Source organism: Protopterus annectens, chromosome 7.part0 (assembly GCF_019279795.1).
Source record: "Protopterus annectens isolate FY-2018-M chromosome 7.part0, PAN1.0, whole genome shotgun sequence".
NCBI lineage: Eukaryota > Metazoa > Chordata > Ceratodontiformes > Protopteridae > Protopterus > Protopterus annectens.
In genome coordinates, this window is record NC_056739.1 from 1,162,502,638 (window position 1) to 1,162,518,059 (window position 15,422).

Here is a 15,422-nt window from a genome sequence, read left to right on the forward strand (position 1 = left end):
TGAGTAGAGGGGCACAATGACCTCTCTTGATCTAGATGCGAACCCTTTCATGATAAGGTGGGCTATATAGAAGGTCTTTCTAACCACTTTGGCAACGTGATTATCACAGGAGAGATTACTATCTACGTTGGTCCCCAAATCTCTAATTATTTCTTCTGTACTTAATGGATTACCACCTATGTGGTAATTTGTGGGCACCTTGTTTTTCCCAAAGGGGATGACTATGCACTTTTTAGCATTTAGCTTGAGGCCATGGCTCTGGCACCAAGCATCCGTCTCTGTGAGACCCTTTTGGAGGATGCTTGTGTCAGCTGGAGATTTGATTATGGCCCCCAGTTTGCAGTCATCTGCGAACTTTGTCAGCCATAATCCCCCCGTGTTAGCCTGAACCTCAGAGAAGTATATACCAAACAAGAGAGGTCCCAGAACTGAGCCCTGTGGGATGCCACTTGTAACTGGTTTGGATTCGATCATGGAACCTGCGATTCTGACCATCTGGGTTCTATCTCTGAGCCAGTTTGTAACCCATCTTGTGATATAGGGGTTGATATTTAAGCTGGTAAGCTTATTTATGATGCCCGAGTGGGGTATTGTGTTGAAGGCTTTTGCGAGGTCCAGGTAGGCTGTGTGGACTACCTTGCCCTCATCTATGGCTTTGGTAACTGTTTCAAAGAAATCAACTAGGTTTAAGAGTCAAGATCTGCCCTTAACAAAGCCGAATTGGGTAGGGTCCAGTGTCTGGAGGCCCCAATGTCTTTGTTTATGAGTTCCATGATAATACGCTCAATAGCTTTACAGACCAGACTAGTCAGGCTTATGAGGCGATAGTTTCCGGGGTCCGTTGTGGCACCACCTTTGTGGAGTGGGACCACTGTAGCTGTACACCATTCTTTGGGTACATATCCTGTAGTAAGGCTAAGTTTGAACAGTGACTTAATATGAGGGTTCAGTTCTTCTTGGAGCTCATGTAAGACGCAGCCTGGTACACTGTCCGGTCCCATAGATGCTGTGTATTTTGCTTTGGAGAGGGCAGCTTTCACCTGTGCATCTGTGATGTCAGGGATGTTACATTCAGTTGGTATAGGCATTTGCTCCTTTGGGGGGGAAGGGGGGGAGAAGTTTGCGCTGAATCTGTTTGCCAGGATGTTGGCTATGTCTGTAGGTTCAGTATATTTTGTACAGTTATGCAACAATTCAGTGCATATCTGGGAGTTTCCGCCCATGTTCCTGACATAACTAAAGAAGGCCTTGTGATATCTTTAGTGTCTAGGGCAATTTTTCTTTCGAAACTGGCCTTTGATGATTTTATGAGGGATCGAAGTTTCTTACTAATACTGATCAGAGATGCCTTCCCATTTTGGGATTTTGCTCTGGCATGTAGTAGCTCCCTCCTTCTGTTGTATAGCTTATTTATGGCTGGGGTCCACCAGACTGGTCTCCTGTTTTTGGAGGAGTGAGTCTTGGTTTTATTTGGGATAGCACGATCCATGCATTCCTGCAGGTGCTCATAGAATGCATTTGTAAAGGATTCTGCGGATTGGGCTGTATTATCCTCTGGCCCAGGGGCTTTGAATGATTCCACCTTAGTCTTGAGAAGTGCAAAGTTGGCTTTTGAGAAATTCTTTACAGTGATTTCCTTGGCTGGGGGTGGGGACGGGATATGGATGTCCAGAGAAATTTGTTTATGGTCTGATCTTACCAATGAGGGGTTTATCTCTGGTGTGGAACATAGAGTCCCCATGTTGGTGTCCAATATGTTGTTCCTTCTTGTGGGAGTGGTGACCAGTTGTTCCATTGCATTAGAGTTTATAAATTCAAGGAACCATTGGGCGAGGGTGTTTGGGCTTGAGTAGTTTTCCCAGTTAATGTTTGGGTAGTTGAAGTCACCCAATAACATAGTGTTTGGAGAGACCTTCATATTCTCCAGCGTTCTCAGGAATGCCAAGTGGGGTTCCTGTAATAGGGAGGGTGTTCTGTAGCAGGCTAAAAACTGAAAGGCAGTTTTGCTCACTGTTAGTTGCACATGGATGATTTCCGATACTTCGTGCAGTGCCACTAACCTGGAGGTGAAGGTATCTTTGATGAATATAGATACTCCCTCTCCTTTTGTGCTTCAGTCCGAGTTCTGGGGCTGAAACGCATGGTATAAGTTATAATCTGGTAGTGCTGGGGTGCTCTCAGGAGCCTTGAACCAGGTTTCTTTTACTGCACAGACATCGATTTTTTCCATACTGAGGAGAGCCTTGAGTGTGTGCATCTTGAGGTTTAGACTTCTGGCATTGAGTAGCATTACCTTTAGTTTTTTTATCCTTGGTTTGTCTATGGATGTGGGTTTGTCCTTTGAGCCTTGCCTAAAAAAGGCACTATGGGGGTGGCAAGAGCCTTGTCCAGTATACAAAAGCCTAAGGGTGACAGGTGCAAGCCGTCCCTAACGAAGCAATGTGGCTTATCGAGCATGTCATCCCAGGCTGACAGACACTGGATCCCCTTTGAATGACACCAATACTTTAGCCAATTGTTGAAACTGATCATTTTGTCTTTATACTGTGGCATCATTCTTGGTGAGGGCAAGATGCTACTCAAGGTCTGGGTCATACCAGCCTGGGCTACATGGTCAGAGAGCTCCTCTATGTCTCTTTTCATGTAGTCCAGGGAGGTACATCTCAGGTCATTCACACCAGCATGGACAATGACGGAGTCATACTTGTACTTGCTTTGGAGTGACCTGAGTGCTTGCGTTATGTGGCAGATCCTGGCACCTGACAGGCAGCTTACAGTGACCTTTTCCTTGTTCAGTCTGGTGAGCGGGACGTCAGTGTGCCGGACAATAGAGTCCCCTATAACAAGTGTATTTGGTGTGTTGTTTGGCCTTAAGGGCTGTGACTGTGAGGCACACTGATTTTGTGAGAAATGTGATTCATGGGTATTGTTGAGGGGTGGCTGTTGCTTGGATATCTGCTTAGGAGGTCTTTGCTGTTTAGACAGATTTTTATTTAGAGCCTCCGAGTATGTTTTTGTGTGTTTATGTGTTGGGTATGCAGATGCAATAGGTCTGTGTGAGACTGGATTTGTGGTGTGCGTGGTTACCTTTTCCTCCTGACTGACTGTGCCAGTCTTGGGTTGAGAGAGCTCTGCCTCCAGATTGGCTATGTAACTGCATCTCTCACATGTATTAGAGTTTGTTGGAAGGAGGAGAGGGTTGTCTGTGTACATAAGGCAATTGTAACATTGCCTCAAAATTCCCAGATTCACCAGCTGGACTGGAGAGTAACCTTGAAACTGACCCTTGGATATACCAGATTAGTATAGGGAACTGTTTTTTTACTGATCAGATTAGGGAAGGTTTTCCCAGACATTTTTTTCTCTGGCTGCAATCAGACCTGTAAGATAAAATCTTTATGGCCTAAACCAACCCATTTAATTTTCAACCTATTTTTCAAAATTAGCTGGACTGAGATTAACCTCTTCCATTCCAGAATTCTGTGTTAAAACATATACATTTAATCGGTTATAATAATACAGTCTGACATACATGTGTATCTCGTTCTGTTCAGCAAGACCCACTGTTGATGTATTTTTAACACACGCAACTAATTCGACAAATACATTTTTAACACAAGCTTCTGTACAAATCAGTGTGATACTCAAATGACATAAAATTCTTTACAAAACTCCAGCTAGCTCTGCTGGCATATGTGCACATGCACTGTCCTACTCTCTCTCTACCTCATATCATCACCATTTGGGATGCATTCATCAAATGAAGCAGGCACATTATATAATATAAACAGAAATAATAATAATAACACTTGCAATATTGGTCTAGGTATGCAATCCTCTACAAAATCAATGCTTACTTTTGAGCAATGGTAGGAGAGGGCATCTATTGAACATCACCAACAATATATTCAAGCCCTTTTTTGTTAAAATAGACATTCATGAAAATATGATATTAGCTTGGGAAATTAGTCTTCATTCTAGACATAGGTATCTCCTCAGGAAGAGTTATATTCTAACCTCTGTATACAACAAAAATTATAAAACTGACTAATGGGTTTTGCTTTCAGTAGTGCTTTTGGGAAAATCATGTCAATGTCTAAAAAGGGGTGGCTGTGGTGGTGCAGCAGTTAGTGTTGTCACCTCACAGCAAGAAGTTCTCTGGTTCGATCCTTGGCTGTGGTGCCTTCTGTGCAGAGTCTGCATGTCCTCCCTGTGGCCGTGTGGGTTTCCTCTGGGTGCTCTGGTTTCCTCTCACATTACAAAGACATGCTGTAGGTGGATTGGACACTCTAAATTGGCCCTAGGTGTAAGTGTCTGCATGTGTGTGCCTTCTGTGGAAGGTTATGTGCTGGGCTGGCAACTTGACACTGTAAAACTCCACTGCCAATCATGAGTGGACAGGTGATCTGCTATGGTGACCCCTAACTGGGAAAAGCTGAAAGAAGAAGATGTCATGGTCTAACAAGGTTTTTGTATAGTTTCTGTAACTTTTGCCAACCCCCATATACTTAGGTGATCACTTAACACTATCAGAATCCAGTAAAAATGTGTATTTTGGTTCAAATCTAGAAATAGTTCCAGGACTGTAATCTTATTAAGTATCTAGACTCTTTCACATAGAAATACACACACACACACACACACACACACACACACACACACACACACACACACACACACACACACACACACACACACACACACACACACACACACACACACACACACACACACACACACACACACACACACACACACACACACACACACACACACACACACACACACACACACACACCATGATAGTTACTGCAATGCATTCTCTAACTGCTGCTTCCTTCTCCCTCTGACTTTTGCTGACCGAACTTGTTGGTGCTTCTTCTAAATTACATTTTTGATGGCCAATTTAGTTTGTATAAAAAAAAAATAAATCAATTAAAATCTACAAATCATTCTCCTTCCAGGTGTTACTCTTTCATTCTGTCTTCCTCCTTCTTTTTCAGATACATGCCTCCACATTACAGCTAACCAGATGATGAGTCTGTCTGTCTAGGAAAGGCTGATCTCAATTCCTCTTTATTTAAACTTACTTTCTCATTGCTTCCAGACTTTTTTTGCATGCCAGCCATATCCCTTTCCTCAACCATATTGTTAGCTCCCTCTCCATCCATTTTTAACAATTGTTTTTTTTCCTCTGTGGTTCCCATCCTGTCTACACATTATCCAAAGTACAACCACATTAGTAGTACCTTGTTCAGAGAACGTATGGCATTCCTTTATGTTCATCTGTAACCTAGCATTGGACTATTCTTTAGGACATCCCTCTCATATAACTGATTGCTAAAGTAATCACTCCAAGATGTTTCTCTTCACAGACTTCCTCCAGTCCCGTACCACTAAAGTTATAACTACTCTTTTTATAGTAGTTCTGGTTGTCGTCCATTTGCCCTTCTTATTAGCTCTCCCTGATCTCATTGAAGGATGTCTGTATATAGTTGGGAGGAGCCAAACGCTAATGGATAAGAATGATATTTATAGAAATCATGTCCATGCCATCAGCAATTAAAGTAGCTCAGTTCACTGACACAGTGGTGCTGGCTGTCAGACAGGCTTGGCATGGTATGCACATATGAGGTGCTGGGTATTATCTACCAGAAAGGCTACAATACTTATTCTTAGTAAACAAGCTTAAAAATGAATCTGTATTATTAAATATGAGTTGACTAGCTGGTAGTTTTTTTTTTGCTTCTCCAAATCTGCTTAGCAATTATCACACTTCTCTTGGCCAACTGGTCCATTGGTTTCCCTATTACTAGGTCAATGGTTGACTGGGAGTGGTCATTATTCAGACAGCCATCATTAGTGGGTCAAGGTTTTTCTAGTTTTTCCTCTCCATCCTTCCTACCATGTATCTGGTGAGGCATCGGGGAGGGGTAGGATGTGGGGGAGCATGCAGTGGGCTGATAGCAGAGGGCACCTCCTTATTTCTGTAAGGTAAATTCCCTCCCCTTGAGTCTTGAGTGATATTCTCCCTGATCTCCACCCATGAATTAGCATCAGCAGTGAGCCCTGAAGTGCACAGAATCCTCTGCCTCTCCTTGAGAAATGTGATCACACCACCCCATTTCATGTTTCCATTTCTCTACTGGTTCCTCCAATGCAGAACCATTAATCAAACTCCAATAACCTTGGTCACAATCAGTGGCTCTATCCTCCTGCTCCATGAAGCCAGGTTAATTAACTGGTAGTTGGTTAGCTCAGTACTGCTATGCATTTTTTTAATAATATTATATAACATGGGTAACTCACAGTATGGAAGATTATTAGATCATGTCAAGCTCTTTTTGTTACTTTCTCAGGGGTAACAGGTGCTGACTGAGGTTTCTTTTTTGGGGATAAACTCTTGGCTAGGCTTGTGAGGGCCCCAAGGCCAGTAGCTTAGTAACCTCCTATGATCCTATAGTGCAGGCATTGCAGGTGTTATGATGTGCTGCAATATGGAATTAATTTCTACATTTAAAATTAGGGCAAATCAAGGTTGATGGTTTCATGTGGAGTGAAAACGACATAAAGTGATGTATGTTAGACTTCTTAACTCTGTGATTTCTACATTCTCAGTAGTGCTACCAGTGCCTGGCAATTGAACATCAGTCATAGCATTTCAAGCAGCTGAAACACCTAGTGGGGGTAGTAAAGGTAGCAGAGGAATAACTATTGTAGGGTGGGATTTGAGGCATATACTTACAACCTCTTCGTATTGTCATTACCCTAGCAGTAAGCATAATTCAATTGGAGGTTGCAATGGTGACTTCCCTGCAGTTAGTACTGAAGATAGGCTGCAAAGGTTGTGATGCATGTATCCTTGTTTGTTATTAACACTGAGGAAAACAAACATTGTGTCTGGGAACATGATATCCAGTAGATCATGTCTTATACTGACTGTGGAAAGTCATACCCAGTCTTTCTGCGACATGCTCAAGGAAAAAATGAGAATTGTGTCCACTGACACTGGAACATATTCTCTGGTATTCAGATGATTCAGTCTGCTGAGGTGCAGGAAATGCCATCTCTGGAGTCAGAAACACCATGTTTCATAGTAGGCCTGACATAAAGCTGTATAGATCACAGTATTACTCCTTGAGGCCATCTAAGTAAAATTATCAGTAAACCTCTACCATCTGGAAGGGTTTTAATCTTGTGAAATTACAGCATGTGGTCGCTTCTATCTACCTTAAGCCTTTAATGCTAGCTGGTGTCAAAACAGTTAATAATAGACTGCTGTAATCAAACTACCACTATATACTTTATGCCTCAGATTTTGACACAACGCCACATATGTCAGAGATGTTTTCCAATGCCTGTCCCGTCAAGGCCCTGAAAAAATAAAAGTTTCTAATGATTGCTTTGTTTTCCTAGTTTATTTCATCCTGCCTCTTATCAAATTTACTTGAATACATGCCTCCACAAATGGATTTTATAAGTATAAGAATTAGTATCACATTTCTAACAAATAGTCTTGGTGTTTTACTCACTGGTAATATTTTTGAATTATCCACAGCTTTTTTCCTTGGAGACAGCATTGTTTTCTTCTAATGTGGGTGACAGTATTCCACAGCCAATGGTCAACAATTTCCGACAAAAACAGGAACGTGCAAAAAGAGAACTACTGGCATCTTTCAAAGAAGGTAGGCTTTGTGGTTCAAGTGTGCTTTAAATATGTGATTGCTGTTTTACTCATTCACAATAACAACAACACTGTTGTTTGATCACATTTTAAAGCCCAAGGTATTTGTAAATAAAAGCATATTCATCAGTAAACATAGAATAAATACTGTTGGGATAAAAAGTGAGAACAAACAGCTCCAAACCATATTCTAAAAAGTAGCAATGTTCCTGACAATATGTGACATATTTGCATTCCACATCTTTCCCTCATTTTTCCTCCTAAATTGTATGCGCCAGATCGCAAAAGAGGTGCTCTCAGTGTGAGTGACTTACTTTGATCTATAAACAGGCTTACATCAGTGGCCAGATTCCAAAAGAGGTGCTCTCAGCCTGTTGTCAGTGTGAGTGGTCACTTACACTGACAGCAGGTCTTTTGGAATTGGGCCCTATGTGTGTTCATGTTAAAAGGGGTGGGGTGGGAAGACAAATATCTTTGCATCATCATGTAAACGAGAAGGTAATTCCTCTTTCTGAGGCATCTCTTGTTATAACCAGATCTTATTTTATGGACAGACATTCTTTAACTAGTCTTCATGCACTTTAACATAATCTATTTATCAGCTGATCTCTAGCATTTATCTTATATGTCTGGCTACAGCAAAGGATATAATTTATAGCAGTAATGTATGTCTGTATTGACTCAAAATAGAGACTAAATGGACAAAATATATTCTATCACCTTCTTCATTTTCTTCCTGACTGTTGAAGTGTTACCCTAAATATTAACCATATCATACACTGAATATGCGGTCTACTTGATGTGAGTGAAACTGACTGTGCCAATGTATAAACTGAGATCACTTCAGTGAAACAGCAATGCAGTAACATCACTGCATATTGAATACGGGCATCTTCAGGATATGTAAGTAGTATAGTACTTTTAAAAAAAGTAAGATATACAAAAAGAAAAGTATTTTTGTGAGATGCAAGAACCCTGTTTTCCCATGAGAGGGCTTTATTCCATATACTCCAAACACATGTATAAACAATTTTAAGGCTACAAAGCATTCAGGAAGAAGGAATTACAATTATTCCTTTTTCTCCAAAGTTTGACAGTATCACAGTTGTTATATGTAAGTATTGGGGTGTGAAGGTGCAAAGGCAGGTTTATCCCTTAAAAGACGCATTGGAAGCATGTTCAGTACATTCTTTTCATACTGTGCAACATTATGCATTTTTCTGTCCTCTTTACCCCTGGTGCCTCCTGATTATTATACTCACCCTTGTCCAATTGACTGATCCATTCCCCATCACCAGGTAAGAGATGACCAAGAGCATCTTTCATTTAAACAGCCATAGGGGTAGTTTGGATTATTGTATACTAACCTATCCCCTGCACACACGTGGTGAAGCACGGGGGAGGGGTCATGCAATGGAATGCAGAGAAGTGTGCCCTCTCATTTCAGTAAGGGCATGTCCTCTCAAGAAACACTCCCCCTTGAAGATGTCCTTGGTCTCAACCAGAGAAATCCCACCACCCAGTATGCTCCTGAGAGTACACATTCCAACCCACCCCATCAGGGGTGGAAAGCAGGCAATGCACCTTCACTTCTCCCCCTCCTTGCCTGGGTTCTCATTTGTTGGGGCTGCTAATCAAATTTCAGTCACATGGATTTGCAGTCAGGTATCCATTCCTCTGTGCCATTTCCTGCCATTAAACTTTACTATTAAATCTTCCTAGTATCAAATGCCTGGGTGTTGATGACATAAAAGTTCATGGTGGGTGTACTTGCAAGTGTCACGGACGTTTTAATAGCACTTAGCTAGTATAACATGCCATCAGACAGAAGGTTTCAATGGTACTGTGAGTTAAACAGTAATGTATGCAGCAGTGGAATACTTTTTTAATTTGTAATCAGCTCCTTACCATCATGTAGTGTGACAGACTATGACCATTGAGAGTGCTATTAGGTTTGCAATGTTCTTGTGTTGCGTGTGGGGTCCTTTTAGTCTTAGCTTTTGTGATCAGTTTATGTTACCATTAAAAGTTGAAAACTGTAGTGCTCCCAGCCATGAACACAGTCTTCTTTATAACGTACAAAAAGAATCATCAATCAGTAGATACTGGTTGCATGTTGAGCACTTTCATCCTGCCTTGCCTACATGATGGAGTGATTTTGTACTGCTCAATGTTCATAGGCGAAGGAGCATGACAGCTTGGAATGGATGCATGAACTAGCTAGTTCATAATGCAGGTATACCTCTCAACCTCTTCAAGAGCAAGAAATCTGGAGAAAGCCATAAATAAAAGTGGGGACAAAGGCCCCAAAAGATGGACAATTTTAAGTATTACTCTTACAAACTTAGAAAGTTGAATAACAGGTTTTTCATTAGCATGAATTTTCTGAAAGATATGAAGTTTGAAACTTAAATGTCTGTCATTATTTTTGAATGTCAGCCTTTAATGATTAACAACTAATTTGCCAGAAAACCCCAATTTTATGAAAAATGGACCAAAAATATGAGGCCAAAATCTGCACATTCTGTGAAAATCTATACATTTGAGAGGTCTGAATGCAAGTACTAATTTATTGTATGACTTTGGTCAAACAGAAATGTGAAATGGAATGCCTACATGTGTCTTCTTTTACTTAAGTAAGCGTATAATAAGCTGCTTTGGTCTAGCCATGAGGGGTACTTGGTTTCATTCATGCAGGTTTTATTAAAATAGGATTTAGGTAAGAGATTTAGACAAATCCTATTTAAGTCAAAACACAGTGGGCCGGATTCACGAAGGCTTGCATGGAGTCTAAGAGTAGTGTCAGACTCCATGCAGCCTTCGCGATCCAGGAACAGCCCAAAGTCCGTGTAAGAGACAAGCTAAAACGGCTCTTACACGGAGTGGGCGTGGATAAGCTAATCACCTCACTTGCAGCCGAATAGCATGCAAATGAGGATGATTAGCGATCCAGGAAGCCCAGAACAGCCCGTGTAAGAGCCGTTTTAGCTGCAGAAATGTACTCAGTTGACAACTGAGTACGTTTCTAAAAACTACAATGGAGCCATGTCAGCTCAAATAAAGGGTGCATATGTGTCAGGCAGCATGCCAATGGCCAAATATGTGGCCATTGGCAAAGTAACCTGATGCAAATATATTAAAAATATAATTTTTTTTTCGATTGCCGATGTTTAAACCAAGCGCCCAGCGCAAAGCGGGCTGCGCTGTATAAAACATAAAAACGAAGGTTTTAAACCTACAAATGTAGGTTTTATGCAATACATGGAATGTCAATGCAGGGACCAGCAGACCAAAACCAACATGGCCACCGTGTAGTGGTTGCTAAGGGGGGAAGCTGAGTCTAAGACATGTAACTAAGCATTAGTAGGCAATCTGATGCAAATGAGTGTAAGGATACTGAATTCCACTGTCACATAGCAAATGAGCACAGTCTGAGTAGTGTAAGAGTTACAGAAGGGGGAGGAACAGAGTAGGAGATAGGTGACATCACAGGGGGGAATGGTAGAAAGAAATGCAGTTCATTGGAGGTCAGAGTTACATGACAGATGTCAGACAGATATCATGGAAAGAGGTGTGCCACTAACTAAGCATGAGAAAGTCAAGAAATGGAAGGTGTACACTGTTGCCTACACCAAAGTTTCTTGCTGGATGTGTATGCGCACGTGTGCATGCCATGAAGCGCGAGTAAGGCAGTGTGCGCGCGTGTAAGGCAGACTGAGCATGTGGGAGTGTGTTGGGAGATGTTTAACACTGTTTGCGTGGGCGTGCACGCGTTTTAATCTGAATAAGCAGATTCTGAACCGTGTAAGTATGTGTGCGCGTGTAAGCCACTGTGAGCGTGTTTCTGCTGGTTTACACATGGCTCCACCCTGAGGAAACAGAAAGGAAAAAGGAAGCAACAGATTTAGTAGGAAGCTAGCAGGGAATACTGCTGGAGCTAGCAGGTGAAAACAATTAGATGCAGGCAATTACACAGGCAGAATAGTAGCCCAGCCCAGCACTTAAAACTCTGCAAACAGCAGTGCAGGATGTTTCTCTCAAGAGACACTGCAAGACAGGAGTTAAGTTATCAGAAGTGAAAACTGAAAAAGCTGAACTCAGAGCAGAAATGTTAGGGGCTGCCATAGCTGTCATAATGAGACATAGGCGACTTGCTGAGGGTGGTGACAATGCAGATGGTGCCAGACAACCCACAGTGAGGAGGCGGAGAAGAGTGTACAGGCCCAGGGTCACCTACCATGGGTTACATGAGCTGGAGATAGTAGAGCGCTATAGAGTGGACAGAGACCTCCTGCAGCAAATAGTGGAGCTGTGCAGGCCACGCCTCACACACAGAACCAACAGAGGGAACCCATCCCAGTGGAAACCAAGGTATGTGTTGGCCTAAGAATACTAGCAACAGGTACCTTCCAGAGACCAACTGGTGATATGATGGGGATATCACAGGCATCAGCCTCCAGGGTACTGCACCAGTTCCTGGATGCCATGTCAGCACATGTCGGTGATCATGTATATTTCCCCAATGCCCGTGAGGTATTGGCCAGCAATATGCGTCTCTTCCAGCAAATAGCGGAATACCCTGAGGTAGTGGGTGCAATAGACTGCACGCACATACGCATCAAAGCACCAGCCGGTGAGTGGGGTAGGGCATACATCAACCGCAAGGGCTTCCCCTCCATCAACTGCCAGGTTGTGTGTGATGCCCAGGGCATAATAATGAATGTGTGTGCTGGCTGTCCTGGGAGCTACCATGATTCCCACATCTGGCATTTGACGCAGCTGTACCAGACATTTGCCAATGGGGACATCCCGCATGGACACCTAGTGGGGGATGCAGGTTATGCACTGGAGCCGTGGCTGATGACACCCATCAGAAACGCGCACACACACCTGAACAGGAGTGCCATAATGAGGCACACGCACAAACATGTAATGTAATAGAGCGTGTGTTTGGGCTGCTCAAGTCACGGTTCCGGTGTCTGGACACATCTGGTGGAGCCTTGCAGTACACACCAACTACATGTACCCAAATTGTCATGGTATGTGCTATGCTACATAATATGATCTTGCGAAAACAGCTGCAGCAGGACCAGCATAGGGCGGGCCAAACAGCCCCCACCATTGCCAAGGCCATCACAGGCAGGCGTGACTCGGAGGAGGAACAACCTGAGCCTGCCCCAGTAGGCAGAAGGAGGCGTGCCCAGTATGCCCTGGCCTTGGCAAAGAGGCAACGCATAGCACATACACTGGCTCAGTAGGAACCCTGGGAATGATACCCTCTCTGACTCACTCATATAGTAACAGGGATGCCTAACATGACACAACCTGCTCTCAAACATGTACAGGGAAGTGTAATATGCGCATCCGACAGAGGCAGCCCTGCAGCACCACCTGAGGCATGAATGCTATGTGTTAAGTAATGTAACACCATGTACTATATGCACACCTGAGGACCCTGACTAACATCCTACCCTCACCAAGCATCATGCCACAACATGACAATGAGATGATCAAGTGCAATAATTGACTGAAGTATCGCAGTTAGTCAAAGGGGATTCAATGTGTGCCAGTCTGGGATGACATGCTGAGCATGACATGATGCACCACCTGCTAGGACTGGCGTGCACCTATCAGTGCAGGCCGTATGGATACTGGCAAAGGCTGTTGTTACCCACAGTGTGCCCTGAATAGGTAAGGCTCAAAACACAAACCTATCTCCATAGGTATCAGAAGGGATAAGAATAAGATAAGGGATAAGTCGAAACAGCAAGATGCATGCAGTCTAAACTCACCCAGTATGGAGAATGTTGATATCTGCTGTAACAGAAAACTGAGTCAAGGCTCACAACAGCACCCTAACACTACCAGGTTACACCTCATACTGTGCTGTACAGCCTCAAAACATGGAACAAGCTACAAAAGGAGGGTGACTAGCAAGAATTGTCAAGGATAACCACACCCCATGTTGGTACCACAACAAAAGCAGCATGGACTAGCCATGGTCAAGTAACAGTGGCTAAAACTGCCCCCAGTTTATAGCCTGCTACAGACTACTGTCCCAACACCAGGAACTGCACCTGGCCTATGCTGGAATACATGAATATATCAAGTCCTCCAAACCACATTATATTGGGTGACTGAAAATACCCAGACATAGACTGGGAGCATTATACTAGCTCCAACAGTGTAGGACAAAAGTTCATAGAATCCATAAACCAAAAGGCCCAGGAACAACGTACCACTCCCACAAGAGGGGTAAGCATACTGGATGTGATAATCAGCAACATGGGTACTGGATGGCAAGATGAGAAGTGTATTGCTCACTGGTAAAACCAGACCATAGAGTAATCACACTGGATATACAAATCCTGACCACAGTCCCTGGCCAGAAAACCACAGTGGAAAACATGTGTTAAGCAATATTTGCACTCCTCCAAACTGATGTGGAATCCATTAAAGGTCCTGTGCAGGTGCAAAATATGGGCCACACCTCAGAACCTGTAATACAGCCATTCCATGAACACTGCCAGGAATGCTTGGATTATGCAATCCTAAATTAAAACAAGACACAATGCCATACGCAGGAATCTGGCATGGTGGACACCAGCCATAACCAAACCATGCAAGAGAATGAGGAAGCTACTACATGATAGAGCAAACATAAACAATGAAGTAATCACTGATCAGTAGTATGGCAATAAAATCTGTCCACACATACAATCCACTAAGGCCAGCCACAACAAGTTGAATCTGTGAATCCTGAGGCAATGTTACACCTGCCCCAAGTACACAGACAACCCCCAACTCCACCCAAGAAATACAAATATATGTGAGAGATGCAACCATCTATCCAAACTGGAGGCTGAGCTCCCTCAACTCAGTACTCCCAAAACTAGTCAGGAGGAGAAGGTAACCACACACACCACAAACACAGTCCCACATAGACCTATCACAACTGCAAACCAAACACATAAACACAGAAAAACATTCCCGGAGGCACAAATTACAAACACAGCACACCAACAGAGGCCTCTAAAGCAGACACCCAATCAAACAACCTCCAAACATAGCACATGCAACACATAGTACACAAAGCTGGTGTGCCAAACAGTCACAGGCCAGAAGGAGAAACAACATGCCTGATACAGTTGTAATAGGTGACTCCATAGTCAGACACACTGCTGTCCCACACCAGACTGAACAAGGGAAAGGGTACAGTAAGCTGCCTGTAGGCTGCCACAAATTGCCACATAACAGAAGTATGCAGGTCACTCCAAAGCAAGTAGAAATATGATGCAGTCATAGTCCATGCTGGTGTGAATGACCTGAGATGTACCTCCCTAGACTACATGAAAAGAGACATAGATGAGCTCTCTGATTATGTAGTCCAGGCCGGTATGACACTCACCGTTTGCAGCATCCTACCCTTACCAAGAATAATGCCACAGTACAAACACGGAATGATCAGTCATAGCAAGTGGCACACTTACTGGTGTCATTCCAAGGGGATCAATGTCTGTCTGCTTGGGATGTCATGCTTGACAAGCCACGCAGCTGTTCTTGGGATGGCTTGCACCTGTTACCATGGGCGTCTGGATATTGGATAAGGCCTTTGCCACCTCCATAGAGCCTTTTGTAGGCAAGGCTGAAAAGACTGACCCACCACCCTAGAAAACATAAGTGGAAAGAAACATAAGGGTAATGCTGACCAATGCCAGATGTGTAAACCCCAATATGC

The 15,422-nt window shown here is 43.2% G+C and overlaps 1 protein-coding gene across 1 annotated transcript in view; it reads left to right on the plus strand.

Moving 5' to 3' along the window:
- Nucleotides 1-15,422, plus strand: part of CA12 (carbonic anhydrase 12) — a 462,957-nt gene that overhangs the window by 253,918 nt on the left and 193,617 nt on the right. Inside the window, exon 8 of the mRNA XM_044077750.1 lies at nucleotides 7,559-7,685. Within this exon, the coding sequence (XP_043933685.1) occupies nucleotides 7,559-7,685 (127 nt within the window). The remainder of the gene's footprint in view (nucleotides 1-7,558; nucleotides 7,686-15,422) is intronic.